The following is a 17,562-nucleotide window of genomic DNA, read 5'->3' on the forward strand; positions in this document are numbered from 1 at the left end:
TAGCAAATGCAATGAGAAGATGACTATACAAATTACGGGTATCTAAGACTGATTACTGGTAAAAGACATAGGACTCTCCTCCCATTTCTGTGTAATCTTTGGCAATGTGTGGCCTTTCAATTTTGCTATCTGTTAAGGGAGTCTAATAATATCTGTCTTAGAGACCTTTTCCTCCCCTCTGTAGAATAGTAGGGCCTCAGAGCATAAATTTTGTGAGATACTGTAACATAGGAAACAGCACTTGGACAGCCAGTTCTCAAATATTTCTTAGTTCTTCACTTAAGGGAGGGTCTCTGTGCAACGGACTACATATGTGTGTCTGTAGTAGGGGCAAGGCAAGGATGGGACCAGGAAATAGCTCAGTCCCTATCAGACCTAAACATTCAGGGGTGTCTCTGGCTCTGTATTTATCTGTCCAGGTGTTTCAATGCCCTCTATGTAAAGACTTAGCTGTTCACACACAAAATGTTCAAGGTTGGCTATTACAGAAACAAACATCATGCAAGTGTAAGAGATGCAATACATCTAAGTGCTCCACCCGTTGCGGTCTCCTCTCTCGCTACATCCTGCATCCCTGACTCCCAACTAAAAGCACAGTGAAGCACTTGCAGTTTCTGAAGGTGGGGTATCATTAGCTTACAGCTGCGTGCTCGTGCTCTGCTTCCACCAGGACCGCAGATGGGCAGGACGAGTCTTGTCAGTGCTGTCGCCGCCCTGGGACATGTTGCTTGCGGCGCTGGCCCTTGACAGCCCAGGCTGGCTGGAGCACTCTGGGGTGATGACTGGGAGCTGCAGGTCTGAAAAAGTACCAAGGGGATGGGAAAGAAAGTCAGCAGAGCATTGAAAGCAGCTGTCGACTCCTACTGTTAAGGACAAAATGTGTAAAACACAATAGGTAGAGAGGAGCTACCACCATCAGCCAAAAATGTAAAATTACAAATGCTGAACTATAATCCTTTTTGGATCTGCTAGCAGAGAGCTTTACACCCACCAAGCACCCCCTTCCAGCTGCAAGCTCAGAGGCTTAGCTGCACTTTCTAGGTGAGTGCATTAGTGTTGCATACAAAAAGCATTCCCTTCCCCCGTCTTCTAAACAGAAATCCTTTATTTCTAAATATAGAGTACCAAAACTTTGTTTCTTACATAGCCCTAATTACAATTAATGGGGATAAGAAATTTATTTGACTAAGGACCAAGGGACTTTGCCACTGTAAACACACAGACAGCTCAGTAAATAACTACATATCCTTGTTTCTAGGTTCGCCATTTAAGGCTACATTATGTAGTTAATGAAATCTATGGGAGACTTAGCTCTGCCACCAAACACAGTGGGAGTGGGACTGATGTACCAGAGTCCTCAAGATTACTGAGACATGTGACTATTAATAGTAATCAAAATATTGTGATGTGAGATCAGTCAAAGGGTGGTATGTATTTTCCGTTTTTACTGTGCTGATAAAAAGGCACAGAGCCCTTACGTTATGTCATCATTTCATGTAGAGCAGTTTTCATTAACACACCTCTCATTTCAAGTTCTTAAGTAATAGTCAGGGAAAAGTCAAGCTGTTCACATTATTCCCAAACTTTATTACTTATCTTTTTAATGACATACTGTATCACACTAATGTTATGAATTTATTTGTATAGCTTCTCTTTTAATGCATGCACTCTCCACTTTGGTGCATGAAATGAAAAATAAAACTGAAGTTGTATTTCTGGCGATGAGCTGTGAGAAGCCAGTCAAGGAAAAGAACTATTCATTTTCATACAGATCCTGTTAAAATGACATTGTGATTGTCTATGTTTATCAGCAGTTCATCAGATCAGCTGAGTTCAGCCTTCCAAGCTCAACTGGGATCTAAAATTAATCTGGTCCTTTGCCTTACATGCACCATTTAGCAGGATTAAAGGCTTTACTAATCAAAAACATGCCCTTATTAAAATAGTACTTCATGTTCAGATTATTTTCTTATTGGCATCTTTGTGTTGTGTTACGCATTATAACTGATTTGGACTTTGTAAGCAACTACCTGTTTGCTGATGGTACAGAGACAAAACAGACTACTCTCTGCCTACCTGGCTGTGCAGTGATAACAGGAATAAGCAAGTAAACTACCATTAAGTCATTTACTTAGCAGACTTGCTTCTGAATATGCACAGGGAGCATAAATCAAGTGCTATTTTTTACATATCCACCCTGTAAAGACACACCTGCATTTCACTATGGCAATTTCCACCCTATAAAGAGACAATAGCATTCCACCATGGCTATTTGCAATGGTCCCACTGCAACTACTCCTATGCATCATTTTAGTTACCTGACTAACTGAAGTGCCTGTATTAGCAATAGCAAAACAGTGTTCTTAGGCTTTGTCTTTAGGCAATGGAGAGAGACCAGTCCTTTGAGCACTAAGAGAACTACAGGTTCTGGACTGCTCTCTGAAAGGGTCTGTTTTTTCACTGACTATGCAAGAAAACTAAGCTACTTACTTTCAGCTGCAAATAATTCCCAGAGTGTAAAGTTTGATCATACAGCTTTGGTGTTCAGGCAAAACCAGAATTATTAAAACACATAAAGGCTCTCCACAGTGCACAGATGACTCCAGAGATCTTTTTCTGATTTATCCTCACATTAGTAAAAAGGCAAGACACAGCCCTCTGCTGTTGACAACTACCTATGGAGTTACGGAGCCAAACCCTGTTCCCCTGTATATTGATACTGCTCTGTTGACCATGAGTGGGATCAAAGTCACACAAAACCCGATGAAGCCCGTAACAGAAATCCAAGCTACCCCCTTGCCAATGCTGCCTAGGGAGAGGAGAGGGAGACAGGTTGTCCTACCTTGGTGGCTACAGCACAAAGCTGAAAGGAGGCAGAATTGTGCTTCCAGACCAAGATTCCTATAACATATACACCTTTTGCATTAGGCCATAGCTACGTGACAACATTAACAGCACCATGCAAAGGACAAGAATGACAGCTCTTCTCTTCTCAGCTGATCATTTGAATGCCAAATTATGTCAAAGGTGCACATTTTTCAGCAATTGCTTTAGATAAAATTACTATAATGTTGAGAAAAGGGAAATGCACAAAACATTATTTTCTTATTTAAAAGAAAGCCAATATTTCACTGAAAATAAGAACAGGGCAGCAAAGAAGGGCTGTTCAGCTCATTACTCAAGAGAAAGTAGAGAGTGTCTTTTCCTTTCTAAAATAATGGTTTTAATTGTGTTGCTAAGGCAACAAGTAACCACATTATTAACTCACAAGGCAGAGTATGAAAAGAATGAGATGCAGTTTGTACCTATATTTACCCCTCTTAAATGAGAATTTTTGCTGTTTTAGGGAAATAGAAAAGATTACTTTAACATTAATTCATTCGTCACTACCCAGTGGACCATTTACTAGAGCTGTATATAACAAAAAAAAAAAAAAAAAATGGGTAGGGACAAATGAAAAAGAGGTGTCCTGAAATTATCAGACTACTGGGTAGAAGCTCCTTAGTATTGCCCTAAGTCATTGCAAAATGCCTTGACATAAAAACATGGAAACCTGCCATCTCTTTAAGTAGAGAAGGTTAAACAAATTCAGGGTGTTGGTGATTAGAATCAAGAACAAGAAAAGGGGCAATGCTCGTAAATTATTCCTCACGCTATAGAGCATCCAGTTTGCATGGTGCCTTACACACCTCGTTGGTTTGTGTTAGCATCCACCTGGGAGAGAGCCCATCACAAGGTGGCTGGAAGAAGGAGAAAGGGGAGTGAGACTGTCACAAGGTGCTTGCTCCTTTGGGATGACACACAGCATGTACACCATCAGGCAGAGTTAATGAGGGAGTGACAGTCCCTCACTTTGGTAAATCTACTTCTAGTAATCAATGAGTACAATTATCATGATAATAAAGAGACGTCAGTAACACTGAACTGCAGCACACTCAGATGCATCAGTTCTCATGACAACTCTTCACCTGCTCTTGCACTCAAAAGCAGTAACAGTGTTTATTAGAGCTGTAAATTTGTTAATCAACATTATCATCAATGAAAATTAGTCTGCAGTGCCTTTACTGTTTTCAGTAATTGCCATGTTTTTCTATCTTGAAATCACTCTACAAGCTGTAGTTAATTAACCAGTCCTTTTGAAGTATGTAAATAGCATCAACATTTTATAATAGAAGAGGTGAGGCAGGCTCAGCAGTTGATATGTGTCAGGCAGCTTGGGAAACCAAGTTAGAAAGAGTCCAGCATCCTAGTGTCATGTCCAGATTACATCCCCTCTTCCAAACATCCAGATCTTAGTATCAGCAATTTTTGTAGCAGACTCTAAAGATGAAAAGAAAAAAAAGACGTAAACTAGAAAAGAACATTTTCCTATTTAAAGCGGCTACGCAGTAATTGAAAGGCCGCACAAACTGCTGGTTTTCCTGAGGAGCAGCTGCAGGCTTTGCCTCAAGTACCTTTTGCTGCTGTCATTTGTGATGATCTAGTGTACAGCAAAGGACCTAAGGCTAGATACCTGCTTCCACTTAAAAAAAATGCTTCACTTCCTCGAAATTCTGTCTTGAAGAAGGTTTCTTATGCTGACATCTCTGAAATGGTACCATTGAAAACACTAACAAACAGCGCCACTTTACCTCTGCCTAGGGTGTTCTCCATGATGCCATTTTGACGGGTACTACAAGTTCTCAGCTGAATTCACACATTAGCCCTCTAACCACAGCAACGGGTAAATCATGGATCTGAGACATAGGAACAGCTGGGGGGCACATGTGAAAGGGAAGTGTAAGATCCACCAAAGCAAGTCAACACCTCTACATCAAAAAAATTAAGCACCTCTTTGTCACATGAACTGCTGATAGATAATGTTCTGTCAACTGCAATCTCTCAAAGTACCACAGAGTCAAACAGATCCATTGACAGTGACAACTGATATCTAATGCAGCAGCTACACCGACACCTAATGAGGCCTTTCAAGTATTTTACACAGCTCTGACTCCTTGCTCCCTCTCCCCCCGCCTCCAGCTTATTTACTTGTCTTTGGCTCAGAGTTCTGAAGTGTAACATTAGATTCAACCCATATGCAATTTGGAATAGCTGATTTAAGAGTTACAACGTGTGGCTGAGCAAAAGGTTTACCGATAGCTTGAAGTACATTTGGACAAATTAAGACTTCCTGGAGCAACGCCAGGTCAGTGTTGATTCGGCTGTGGCCACCTGGACTGGTGGTAAATGGAACACTTAGGTTAACATGAACATCTGGTGATCTGCAAAGGTAATGAATTCAGCAGAAGACCCTACTGGTTGAACTCAGTGAGTAGCACTCAGCTGAAAGAAAAGAAAACAGAAGATGAATGACAATGTGTCCTCTTCTTTATCCTTCCTTTTATATTATTCTTTGTTGTTATAAGGAGGGTTATGATATGGTTTTGTTTGTTAAATTTTTTTACTTTGTTCAAGATCAGATAGGCTCTATTTTATGCACTTCAAACATGGATCAAGGAATTATTAAGACTATTGTCTGTGAGAAAAAGGTGATTTTGTTTCTGAAGTGCTCATCAACTGTCAGATCTGTTAGAAACATTTCAAGAAAATTGAGTCACCTTGGGAGCTCCTGGTTGTTTAATGAAGCACAAGGCTAGAGATGGGATGAAACGCAGCTAAGGTGCTGTGCTTTGTCCTGAGCCCAGCGCATTGTTCATTTCTTTCATAAAGGACATTGGAGGCTCAGCACATTTGTACTTGCAGAGTCTTCATCCAGTTGCTTTTCTTTTTTTAGCAGGAAAAACATCACTTTAAAACATTAAAGTACATTAATCCTGAAAGTATACAGGATACTTTCCATCTGTATAGAAGCCTTCTGAACTTCTTCCTAGATTTTCATAGTGGTAGTCTGTCTCTAGCAGGAGCCTGAATTCACTCACACAGGAAAAAAGGAGAATGGCAGTCACCTCACATCATTTCTCAGCAGATTCTGCAGCACAATATTCAGGAAAGACTGATAACAGGTCCCCTCTGCCTGCCTTGCAGGCTTGCTCTCTGATGGGGCATCTCAGTGAGTCAGAAGAACTTCATATTTCATCCTGCGCTGGGGTCATCCATCTGCCTGACTGGAGTGGGATGCTGGAGCACAAAGAGCTTATTTCTGAAACAGACTGTGCAAACTGCATTGCTGCAACCTGGTCCTCTTCTGCTATTTACAGCTGGGCAATTTTCCAGCCTTCGTAGGTTGGAAGGGTGTGTTGAACAGCTGCAAAGATTGCTTCACATCAGGAGATGCTTAAAAACCTTTCATAAAGTCTTAGGCAGACTTCCGAGCACCTCCAGGACTTGGGGATTTTGGTCACAATAAAGTCTTCTATTGAGTACTTTTTGCTCAGTTATGTATAGCAACCTGATCTAAGCTGCATAACCATGAAAGTAATGAGCATTAAAAGTGGATTTTTTTTCATTTTTCAGTGTTGATTTTGGAGGATGGATGATTTTAGTTGAACTACTGCTGCTACATGCCTTGAGGTCATTGCAGGCTTGTCACAGAAAGCAGACCTATTCCATTTAATTGCCTCTGTTATTCATTTGACCTATTGGATGAAAAGACTCTGAAACAAAGATTAGTACTCTCCTATGGCTTACACATTATGCCTTGAGGTTGCTAAAGAAAGAGAACCTTTAACACTCAGTTTTATAACCTATGCTTTTAGAAAAGGGTGGCTGTGAAACTCAAAGCAGATGCTGAGTATTTGAAGGAAGCTAGGAAGACTAGGGGCAATCCTGGCCCCCAGTGAAGTCCTGGCAAAATTTCCACTAATTTCACAGGAATGTGATTTGTTGCTTGATACTTAACACTCCTGTGATGGTTTTGACATGTGTTATAAACTTCATTTGCAATGTGCACATTGCCGCAGGTTCAATATCCCACCCACTACTGACTATTGATCTAGCTGTCCTTAAAAGGTTTTCATATTAAAAAAAGGTAGTGATCCCTCCCTCTGTAATACAGTTAATCTCAAAGCAACCCACCCTGAATATTTAGAATGGAGAAATTTCAAAGCTGCTTTACTTCTTTCCAGTCTCCTCATATTCATTGTTATTACAGAAGTACGTTTTTGTCCTAGCTGAGATCTGACCCTGTTGTAAAACAAAGAAAATCCTGCCCCACATAGTTTATAATCAAATTAACTCAAAAGAATCAGATGCTGATTTTATTGGTCATTCTTGAGGCTCTTAGCAACTTCAGTAGCAGAAAGGTAGTAGGCACAGAACTGATCACAACTGATGTGCAGACATTTATAAGGGTCAGCTGGCAAAAGAAATGCATCCCCCTATAAAGAAGCATGTTCCTGTCACAGAGGTGTTGAATTATTACAACAGAAAATAAATTTAGTCTATAATTTCTCTCTTACATAGGTGGCCCGATGTATTGGGTCTGGCTGAGATGGAGTTAATTTTCCCCATAGCAGCCCTCATAGTGCTGTGCTTTGTATTGGTAGCTAGAAAGGTGTTGATAACACACCAGTGTTTGGCTACTGCTGAGCAGTGCTCACACAGCACTGAGGCTGTCTCTCCAATATTCCCCCACCACCAGTAGGCTGGGGGTGGGCAAGATCTTGGGAGGGGACATAGCCAGGACAGCTGACCCAAACTGACCAAAGGGATATTTCATACCATATGATGTCTGCTCAGCAATAAAAACTAAGAGAAAGAAGGAGAAAAGGAGGGGCATTCGTTATTTACAACATTTGCCATCCAGAGTAACCGCTACTCGTTCTGAAGCCCTGCTTCCCAGGAAGTGGCTGGACATCGCCTGCTGATGGGAAGTAGAGAATAAATCTTTTGTTTTCCTTTGCTTCTGTGTGTGGCCTTTGCTTTTGCTGTATTAAACTGCCGTTATCTTGACCCATGAGGTTTTTTCCCATCTTATTTTCTCCCCCCGTGTCCTGCTGACATGGGAGTGATAGAGTGGCTTGGTGGCACCTGGTGTCCAGCCAAGGTCAACCCATCACACCTGATGAGGCTTTGCTTCCTCCCCACACCTCATTACCCTTCCCACTGACTCCAAAGTAACTCAGGGATGCTGGGGACAGGCAGGGCAGATTTTCTAGGCAGGGGGAGAGGAAAGCTGGAGCGGCGTTAGCATCGGACAGTAAACATTTCACATAGTGAGAGCACAGTCACACATCTGGACCACCCAATTTCTACAGGGTCATGCCTATCGCAAGACCTTCAGTGTGATTAACACCGTTGGCCAGCCCCACAGGTGACCAAGTGAGCACGCAAGGCTGGTAGACACTCATGAAGTCTCTGCGCTAGTGACACTAATAAAAAGAAACACAGAAGGGAGGCATACAGCAGAAGTATTGCTTTAAAAAGAACTGGTGATCTGAAAACACTTATGCATGGCACAGGCTGGGCCCTGGAAGTGACAAAGCAAGACAAATGCTTGTGTGGAAAGACAGACAAGCCTGGATTGCTTAGGGAACAGGAAAATCGGGGAGGCAATGCTGTAAGCATTCCCATTACTTTCCCAGGCAAAAACCTGTCAAAGAGTGTATTTGTTGTGCTTACATCAGGATGCCTTTCCTGTGCCCTAAACTGAGGCTGTTCAGTTCTGCTGACATTGTGGACCTTAGTCCCCTCCATCTCTCAGCTGAGAGTAGTTCCAGGAGGCAGCCAAGCCCAGTTGTAACCCCACCTGTGGTGGGACACCATCATTCACAGATCCCTGCAACAGCTGCAGCTTTTGCTGACCTGAGCAATAAATGCCAGGAGCATTGGTCATTCAATAGCCATGCCAGAACCTCCTCAGGGCCTAAGTCCCATATAGTGAGCAGACATCAAGCACCTGATTAAAAACTGGGCCAAATGCCCTGTAAAAGCAGGAGTGAAACCAATCTTCTCAGACTGAGCAGCACACACTTATCAGTGTCTTCATGTTGAATTTTAAGATCCATTACCATTCTTATGCCTCATCACAAACCCACTGCCACATGCACCCATCCTCCAGCAACTGCTTTCACCTCTTTCCTTCTCTTAGTCAATCCAATTTATCCATACACATCACACATATTTTTTTGCCTTTTTTGCTTATCTAAATTCTTCCTCCAGTCTGTCTTTCCTAACTTTTTTTCTCTTCCCAGCTTCTCTTCTGTCTCCTAAAACAGTCTCATCACTGGTATGTGCATAATTTTTTCCCCCATACAGATAGAAGCAGTCTGAATTTTCACAGTGACAAAAAGATTTTCCATTAAAGAAAAAAAGCAAAGAAACAAGCACTGACCTGATATTTTCTACAACTCTTTTTTTTTTCCCATATTGATACAACAGGGATATGAGAAGAAGCATGCTCTCTTAAATACAAAACCTAGCAGCTTAAGAGTTGCACAACAACAAATAGAATAACATTTTTTAAAAAAATAACCTTTACCTTCATACCCACTGGTTATCAATATCAACACTGTCATCCCTACAGTAAATCCAGTAATCCCACCCCCTCAGCCTTGCTGCCTGATATTTCTTTCTACAACTTAGTGTGTCTTTAATTAGATCACATAATTCTTAGAAGAGCAACTTTGTGTTTTCACTTTTACAGGAAATTGCTTGGCTCCTTGGGGGGCTGACTAAATGACAAACACAGTAATAACAAACCAACTGATCCTCTTCAAAAGGAATTGCAGAGAAGCCCTGTTGACTCAAACACACATGAGTGAAAGTACTTGACTGATTTGAAAGGAAACGAACTCTTCTGTGGAGGAAATACTGATGAAAAGCATTCTTTCCCCAAATAATTTTAAAACTGAGGATCAAACAAATCCTAATAATTGGCAACTTTGCTGTTGTTTGGAAGAAAGGTCTGTCAGAGGATGCAAGCAAAAGAAAGAAGTGGAAAGAGCTGGCTTTATCAGATGAATGGAAGGGGAGGAGAGGATCTGAAATCTTGGCTCTACGTAGAAGTTTGCTTCAACATTTTAAGTTTGCCTTTTTGTCCTCTTAACCTGAAATCAAATTATTTACCCTTCTGATTCTAATTTCACCTTCTATGGGTGAATTTCACTCATAGTAAATTAGATGTCACATATCCAGTGATACTGAATGGGATTAATTTCTGGATTGAGACACTTTGAGGTCTGGTCTATATAATGATGACCCCCTGTGTGCCACCATCTAAGTTCCCATTCCTGTCAGTGGACATTAGTGTAGTCTATACAGTCAGTGTGGAGCAATTCAGCTCACCCTAAATTGTGCTGAAAGTAAATGGTCTTTTGGGCTTGCTCACTCTGAACTGTACTGTTAATTTGGGGAGCTTAGATACCAAGTGTTAAATCCAGGTGTCCATACATAGACAACTATTGCCATCTAGGACACCATAGGATATCCCTCTGAGCCTCCAGATGCTGGACCAGAAAGACATAGGTTCTGTGCCAAATCTGCCCACCCTGCTGGCATCCTGGACTCTCCATGGCATCTCAAGTGGCATGAGACCCTTGTGTTTAAACAGCCACCTCAGTCCCTACGTCACATGCTGATGTAGAGACACCTAGATTTAAGAGATAGATAGATTTTTTTATCTTTTTTTTACTTCTAAAAACAGCAGCTAATTTAGTTTCAAAATCTTTTTTACTGGTAACTGAAAGGTGAGGGGTGGGCCTTTTTATATCTGACAGTCCTTCAGCAGACTGCTAGAATAAGCCTTCATTACTGGATGGGTAGGACTCAGACCCCTGTTGCCAAGCACACATACTACTTTGATTTCAATGGAATTTTGGCATCAGTCAGAAGGGCTTTTCTCTTTGCCAGGAAAGCACTAATAATATAAGTATGGAATAAGATGTTTACAAATGGCCTTCCCTAAAGAGCAGAAAACACTGGACAGCTTAACAGACCACATACACAAAGTGGCTTGTACCACAGTTTATGGACACCATTGAAAATGTGCATATTTTAAGGGGAAAGCTCTGTGTGTGGTGAGTGCCTCTTGTGTTTGTGGTTTTGCAGTAGCAAAATAATAAAACTACTGCAATTGGTCTTTTTCCAAGTAGCAGGGCAAACCAATGTTTTTTAAAGACAGTCTGTTACAACATGAGTAGGAGCTACCAATTCCTGAAGTCCCTGAAATTTTTAGAAATCTGCTCAGGTTTGTCTGAAACTGGTACTATATCAGAATACTTTCTAATTCACTTTCCAGTGCAAGGGAACCAAGGCACTAGGCGTCACTGAAAACATACTTAAAACTCAGCCAAAACAGAATATATCACTTACCTGGTGTAATATGACTTCACGATAAAGGACTCCCATGGGACCTGGATAGATGTTGCTTATACTACATGTTCCTTATGATCAGTTTTGACAATTTACTGCACCTGGAAATGTCCAGTTTAAACTGACCCTCAACATACTGTTCTTTAAGGGAATCACTTCACATCATAAGTTTTAAATATTGATCAATCTTTAAATGAAACAGTAAAAACATTAAAAGGGAAAATATGGTATGCTTAGGCTAGGAATCACCTAACCTCAACTTTAGTCAAGCATTCAAGTGTCAGGGGAGGGGAGGGGAGGGGAGGGAAGGGAAGGGAAGGGAAGGGAAGGGAAGGGAAGGGAAGGGAAGGGAAGGGAAGGGAAGGGAAGGGAAGGGAAGGGAAGGGAAGGGAAGGGAAGGGAAGGGAGAGGGAAGGGAGGGAGAGAGGAGAGGAGAGGAGAGGAGAGGAGAGGAGAGGAGAGGAGAGGAGAGGAGAGGAGAGGAGAGGAGAGGAGAGGAGAGGAGAGGAGAGGAGAGGAGAGGAGAGGAGAGGAGAGGAGAGGAGAGGAGAGGAGAGGAGAGGAGAGGAGAGGAGAGGAGAGAGAGAGGAGAGGAGAGGAGAGGAGAGGAGAGGAGAGGAGAGAGAAAAGAAAAAGAAAAGAAAAGAAAAGAAAAGAAAAGAAAAGAAAAGAAAAGAAAAGAAAAGAAAAGAAAAGAAAAGAAAAGAAAAGAAAAGAAAAGAAAAGAAAAGAAAAGAAAAGAAAAGAAAAGAGAAAAGAAAAGAAAAGAAAAGAAAAGAAAAGAAAAGAAAAGAAAAGAAAAGAAAAGAAAAGAAAAGAAAAGAAAAGAAAAGAAAAGAAAAGAAAAGAAAAGACAATCAGACCAACCAGTCTTGCATATTTGTCTGCAAACAAGGCTAAATACTAACGGAATAAATGTGGGGTTGGTTGTTACTGAATTACAAAAGAAAAAGGACAAGATTTCTTATAAGCAAAATTTATATAGGATAGATCATAAATCCAAAATAGCATTGATGTTGGATATTTAGTGGTGTAACTGAGATCAGAATGTGTCCCTCTATAGTTTAAATAGACCTAATACGGTACACAACGTTTTTTTCCGGTTTCTAGTCAAAGCTGAAATAGTAAATTAGAATTCTCTGGCAACTGGCCCATAACCTTTAAACTTTTCTGGTTGATGATGTTAATGCACAAAAGCTTTTTATCAGTAAACTATGTCTGGATGGGAACCAAACTCTGACTCCTACTCCTTCTCCATGCCACAACATTTTTGTAAAGCTGAACAAACATATTACACCGAATACAGGGCTTTGAAGTGTAAACACCAATACACTGTATTAACACAAAACAGTCCAAAAATAAGACACTGACAGCCAAATTATTTCTGCAGTATGCAATGGCTAAACAATGCAATATCTTTACCTGAAAAGATACTGCATAACTGTAATTTGTATTTAAGTGGTCTCTGAAATGGATTATCATTCTTGTTTCATTTTTTTCCCCCTATGCATTCAGGACTAAAAATAAAAAGTAATTATAAGCCTGACAGTGTCATTTCAGACACTTCCTGTGACAACTATTAAAAGACCATCATCACATATGCAAGTTTGAAGAAATTAGGTTACCTGAAAAGGCTTTTGTTATCTGGCATAACCCCTCTTTTCTGCAAAGGAAATGCTGGATTTCTGGAAGTAGGTTTACCTGTACATAGAAAGAGAAGCTTTAATGATTTCATTCAGAGAAGTGCTCTTTTTCCTGGAGCCTTCAATGGGTTTCTGTTTAATTTGTCAGAGACACCTCATGTGCAAACTCCTGTCAGTGTCAATAGCGAATTACAATTTAGCCATTCCTACAATGTGGGATAATGAAGTTAAAGTATGGGCTCTTCCTCCATGGCCATCACAAAACAAAATTTTAGACTTACGGCTCTCCTCCTGGCTGCTGAGTTTTTACCCCTTCCCTGCCCCCTTTTCAGTTTCTGCAGCTTCTCTGTTCTCTGCCAGTTATCAGTCGCTGTCTCTCACTGCATGGATATAGCCTATACATCTTGAATTGCTGTGCTTGGGAACAGTGGTAAGCTAACATACCTAAACCACATCCAGGCTCTGCAACAGAGAACTGTGTTGCACCGTGGTATGGACATGCCAGCAGCGAGTAATGTTAGTCCAATATTTAAAGTTATCTGGAGATATAGGCCATCTGGTTTAAGTCCCTGCTGGGCTGCAGATTTCCTGAGGGAACTTGGACAATTCCTTTGATCACCTTATGTCTCAGTTATTCATGTGTGAAACTTCTGGACATTGCAGAGTGCTGTAAGGATTATTAAATTGCACAGTATTAGAGACTCAGATATGAGAATATGGGTAGAATGAGCAAAAAGCAGTTCGCAGGAGCCTGGGATGTTTTATGATCTAGGACCTGAATCCAAAGCATGGATATTTCTAGCAAACTGGAACTGCTATAAAAATTTCACTTTGGATACACTTAGATCCTGTACCAGGGAACCCAGTGTATGTGCTCCTAGCTCTGACTTCTGTGGACACGCAGTGTTTTTTTGCATTCTTATGAATTTTACACCTGAACTAAATACCTTTTAAAAGCAGCTCTATTTCTGCCAGTCCCTCAGTTCAGAGTCTATACTTTTGGATCTTGCCATTATTATCTGTGCCATTGTACTTGAAATATAAGCCAAGCTTTATCTATTGGTTGCTCACATTTTTTCAAAGCAAGCCCTCAGTTTAAATCACATATTTTCACCAACAGGTCAGGTGCTTATTTAGGCATTTGCATATCTAAGTAACCTAAACTATGCCCACAACATACTCAAGTGAGAAAAAGAATAATCCTGAAAATACCAAGAAATACTGGCACCACTGATGCTTTGGACTGTGAGTAAGCAGATTGCAGTGCCAGAGCAAGGAACTCCCGTGAAGGCTCTGGAGGAGAACACCGGTCCAGCTCACACATTTTCAATTGTAGAAGCACTGACACTGTTTGGAGAGGTGCCTAAATTATGTCTTCAAAGGAGCAATTACATTAGATGAAATTCAATACTGATACAAGATGTGAAGCCTAAATTAGTCCAGCTTTATCTTCCGCTTATGCTATTATTCTGAAATATTGCATGCATTGTCTCGTTTCTCTCCATTTCTAAATTCTCTTTTTCCAGTGGGGTAAATTGTTTAAATCTCCCTTGACTTCTGTAGGTGCTCTTGCTGCCTGACATGCTGGTTGAGGGCGGCCAAGAACGCAAAAGTTCAAGCTAAAGAAGAAAAAAGGAAAACTTTACACCCACTTGTAAGAATTTTCAGTATTTACACTGAAATGCTTACATCCAAAATGACATACTATGACCAAGTGAGAAATTGTTTTTGATCACTGGGGGTGATATAAAGAAGAATGAAATGTTCGTATTTCCTAGTAGATAGGAAACTTGAAAAAACCTTTTTATTGTTGTTAAACCATGCTGCTACAGTATAAAATAAGCATCAGATAATTTCCTTTTTGAGTAAGTGCTGACAATTTGGGCTAGCCCTGTCCTCTCATTCCTACAAAGGGTAACACAATAATCTCATACCTTCTGGAATAATGCTAGACGATGCAAGTCTTCTATTTGAATGCAGCCAGTACCATCATTTTTTCTGGAAGATAAGCAGATCAAAAGATCCCAAGGGCTTATACCACCTATCAGGAAAGAAAAGAAGCATATTGAGAAAGAAAATATCATGCAATTCCTATTTGAACAAAATATACTTAGAGCCAAATCCTGAGGTATAGGAAACTGTTGGAGTGCTAAGTACATGAACAGATACAGTTGGCAGAAGGAAAAAAGACATATTCACTACCACAGTTCAAGCTTTGGAACTATAGTTAGGTGTTTCACAGTTGGCACCTCCTGTTATACCTGCCTACTGATGTCCAGTCCCCTGGTTTCTGACCTGTTTAGCATTCAGAAATTAAAAAGTTCAGTAAAATGCTGCTGCTTTAGTTTGTTCTTTTTTCTGAACTCCTCAACATGCACCCTTATAACACACGTCCACTACATGCAGTGTGGTCTTCTGAGGTCTTTCATTATTGGGAAGTAAATTTTACGGGAAGTAAATTTTACAGGAAGTAATACTCATCATGCTATTGCAAAAAGCAGGAATTTCTAGCCTGAATTTTGTTGGAGTGACTTCCTAAATATTAGATACCAGATTGCCAACATCTAGAACTGGTGTACAAGTGGGAATTAAGTTGCACTGAGCAAGTAGCTAGCTTCTGAGCTAGTTCTGATGCTTCCTTTCTGTAGCAAAGCTGACCTGTGAGACCATGGGATTCTATTATCAGGAAACAAGCAACACCATAGTCAGAGATGGCTGCTTGAAGAAGAGACAAAACTAAATTGCATTAATTAAAACACCATTACGTATCAGAAGATACAAACAGGTCTTGGAGTTTGCCCATATCACAGCATGTGATGTGGTATAGAAATGCCAATGTAGCTTCAAACAAGCTTGGTCAGCTCCCTCAAGTGGTTATTTGTTTTCTTCTGTATACAGCCTTCATAATTTGGACTAGTTAGAGGTAGTGGCATCCCTCAAAAGATTAACAGAATCACTACATCTGTTGAGAACACCATGAATATGTTCAATAAAGGGTAAAACACTTCAGTGACAGGATGACAATTAGAAATAAAGAACGTCACCTTCCAAACAGAAAGGGCAGCCAGAGAAGCTGTACAGCATCCCAGGCAGGGTATAGCATTAGGTCAAAGCTTTCTGCAGGACAGCTATTTCAGTGACTGCTTGGTTGGTTCTTTTTCCCAAGGTTGGGAAGATTTCATGCATTTTATTCCATTTTGTGCTATCCATATGTGATACCTTCCTAATTTTATTAGATTACCCCCTAAATTGGGTCCCACTGATGGCCCACAGAGATATTTGTTTTGGCTGATTTACCTCTCAAAATGTGATTTTTTCGTATTCCAATCACAGTCACAAATGCCAAGCAGGGTGAAGATTCCACTTAAGGAGATTTAACACTTCATTTACATTAAGTACAGTAATGAACTGATTGTGCAGAATGGGTCCAGGACTATGAAAGTAACTATCACCTTTTTTATGTTTATAAGCAGTGTGACAAAGCTGAAGAGATGAATTTTCAGTTATGCTGCATCCATTACTGTAAAGAATTCCTCAATTTCACATTACAAGAACAGGTATATGGTATAAAAATAATGAAGGCATGTGAAATTTAGGCAAGACAGATTCACTACATGCTCCTTTGTGAAAAAAACAAAGAAACTGCAGGTAGATAAAAATGGCACAGATAGCAAATAAATGAAACATTAAAGAAACATAGAAGCAAATACTTTTAGTGCAAAAGATTGATAGTGTTAACAACCTACTTGATGACCTCACCAGCTATGTAATTATTGGATAAGCAAGATGCTATGCCTTTGACTAGAAAACACCTTTGAATAAATCATTATAATTACGTATAAAGCACAATGCCTAGCTGTGTGCAAACTGAAAGAGAGCTGGAGGGAACTCCATTTCTCAGAAGCAGTTAATTTCCTTCCCTTGTTTATTGTTGCACATCCTGGCCAGGGATGAATTTGATCCCTGACTCCAAAGGATACGCTGCACTGTGTATCATTTGCCCTTAGGACACAGCAGAGGGATCGATATGAATGTACCAAAGAGAAGGAAAGGAAAAAGGGCCCTCAGACCTAGCGTGTTTCTGAGCCAGGGCCCACGGAGTAGAACAGTTCACTGCTAGGAACAGTATTTCAGAAGGGGTTGAATGCCTGCCATTATTTGTGTTTTCTATTTAGAGTAATTAGACGTCTTGCCAGTTATTTCAGTACAGAACAATCAGAACTGAAACATGTCTATTTATAGAAAACAGGAGACTTCCTATTAGAAAAACAGCGTACACCTAGTGCTGTCTCTCACATTCAGGCTGACAGAGCCGTCTGACTTCTATTTAAATTTATCAATTCATTCCTAATCAACTACACTTGAAAAAATGAAAGAGGCATGTGTTACAACAGTTGTCTAGTTTCAGAGCAGACTCTTCTATGAATAGATACAGCCTAGAAATTCATTAAGGTTGGAAAAGACCTGTAAGATCATCAAGTCCAACCATCAACTAACAGCACCATGCCCACTAAACCATGTCCCGCAGTGCCACATCCACACGCTTTTTGAACACCTCCAGTGATGGTGACTCTACCACATCCCTGGGCAGCCTGTTCCAATGCTTCACCACTCTCTCAGTAAAGAAATTTTTCCTAATATCCAGCCTGAACCTTCTCTGGTGCAACTT

At 40.5% G+C, this 17,562-nt stretch overlaps 1 protein-coding gene across 2 annotated transcripts in view; it reads right to left on the minus strand.

The window, feature by feature from the left end:
- Nucleotides 1–17,562, minus strand: part of CPED1 (cadherin like and PC-esterase domain containing 1) — a 160,054-nt gene that overhangs the window by 107,194 nt on the left and 35,298 nt on the right. For both annotated transcript variants that reach the window (XM_059816930.1, XM_059816929.1), the window contains exons 3-5: nucleotides 14,828–14,934; nucleotides 12,876–12,951; nucleotides 641–797 (exon numbers count right to left, since the gene is read on the minus strand). In XM_059816930.1, the coding sequence (XP_059672913.1) occupies nucleotides 641–797; nucleotides 12,876–12,951; nucleotides 14,828–14,934 (340 nt within the window). The remainder of the gene's footprint in view (nucleotides 1–640; nucleotides 798–12,875; nucleotides 12,952–14,827; nucleotides 14,935–17,562) is intronic.

This window comes from Gavia stellata, chromosome 4 (genome assembly GCF_030936135.1).
Source record: "Gavia stellata isolate bGavSte3 chromosome 4, bGavSte3.hap2, whole genome shotgun sequence".
In the NCBI taxonomy this organism is placed as follows: Eukaryota; Metazoa; Chordata; class Aves; order Gaviiformes; family Gaviidae; genus Gavia; species Gavia stellata.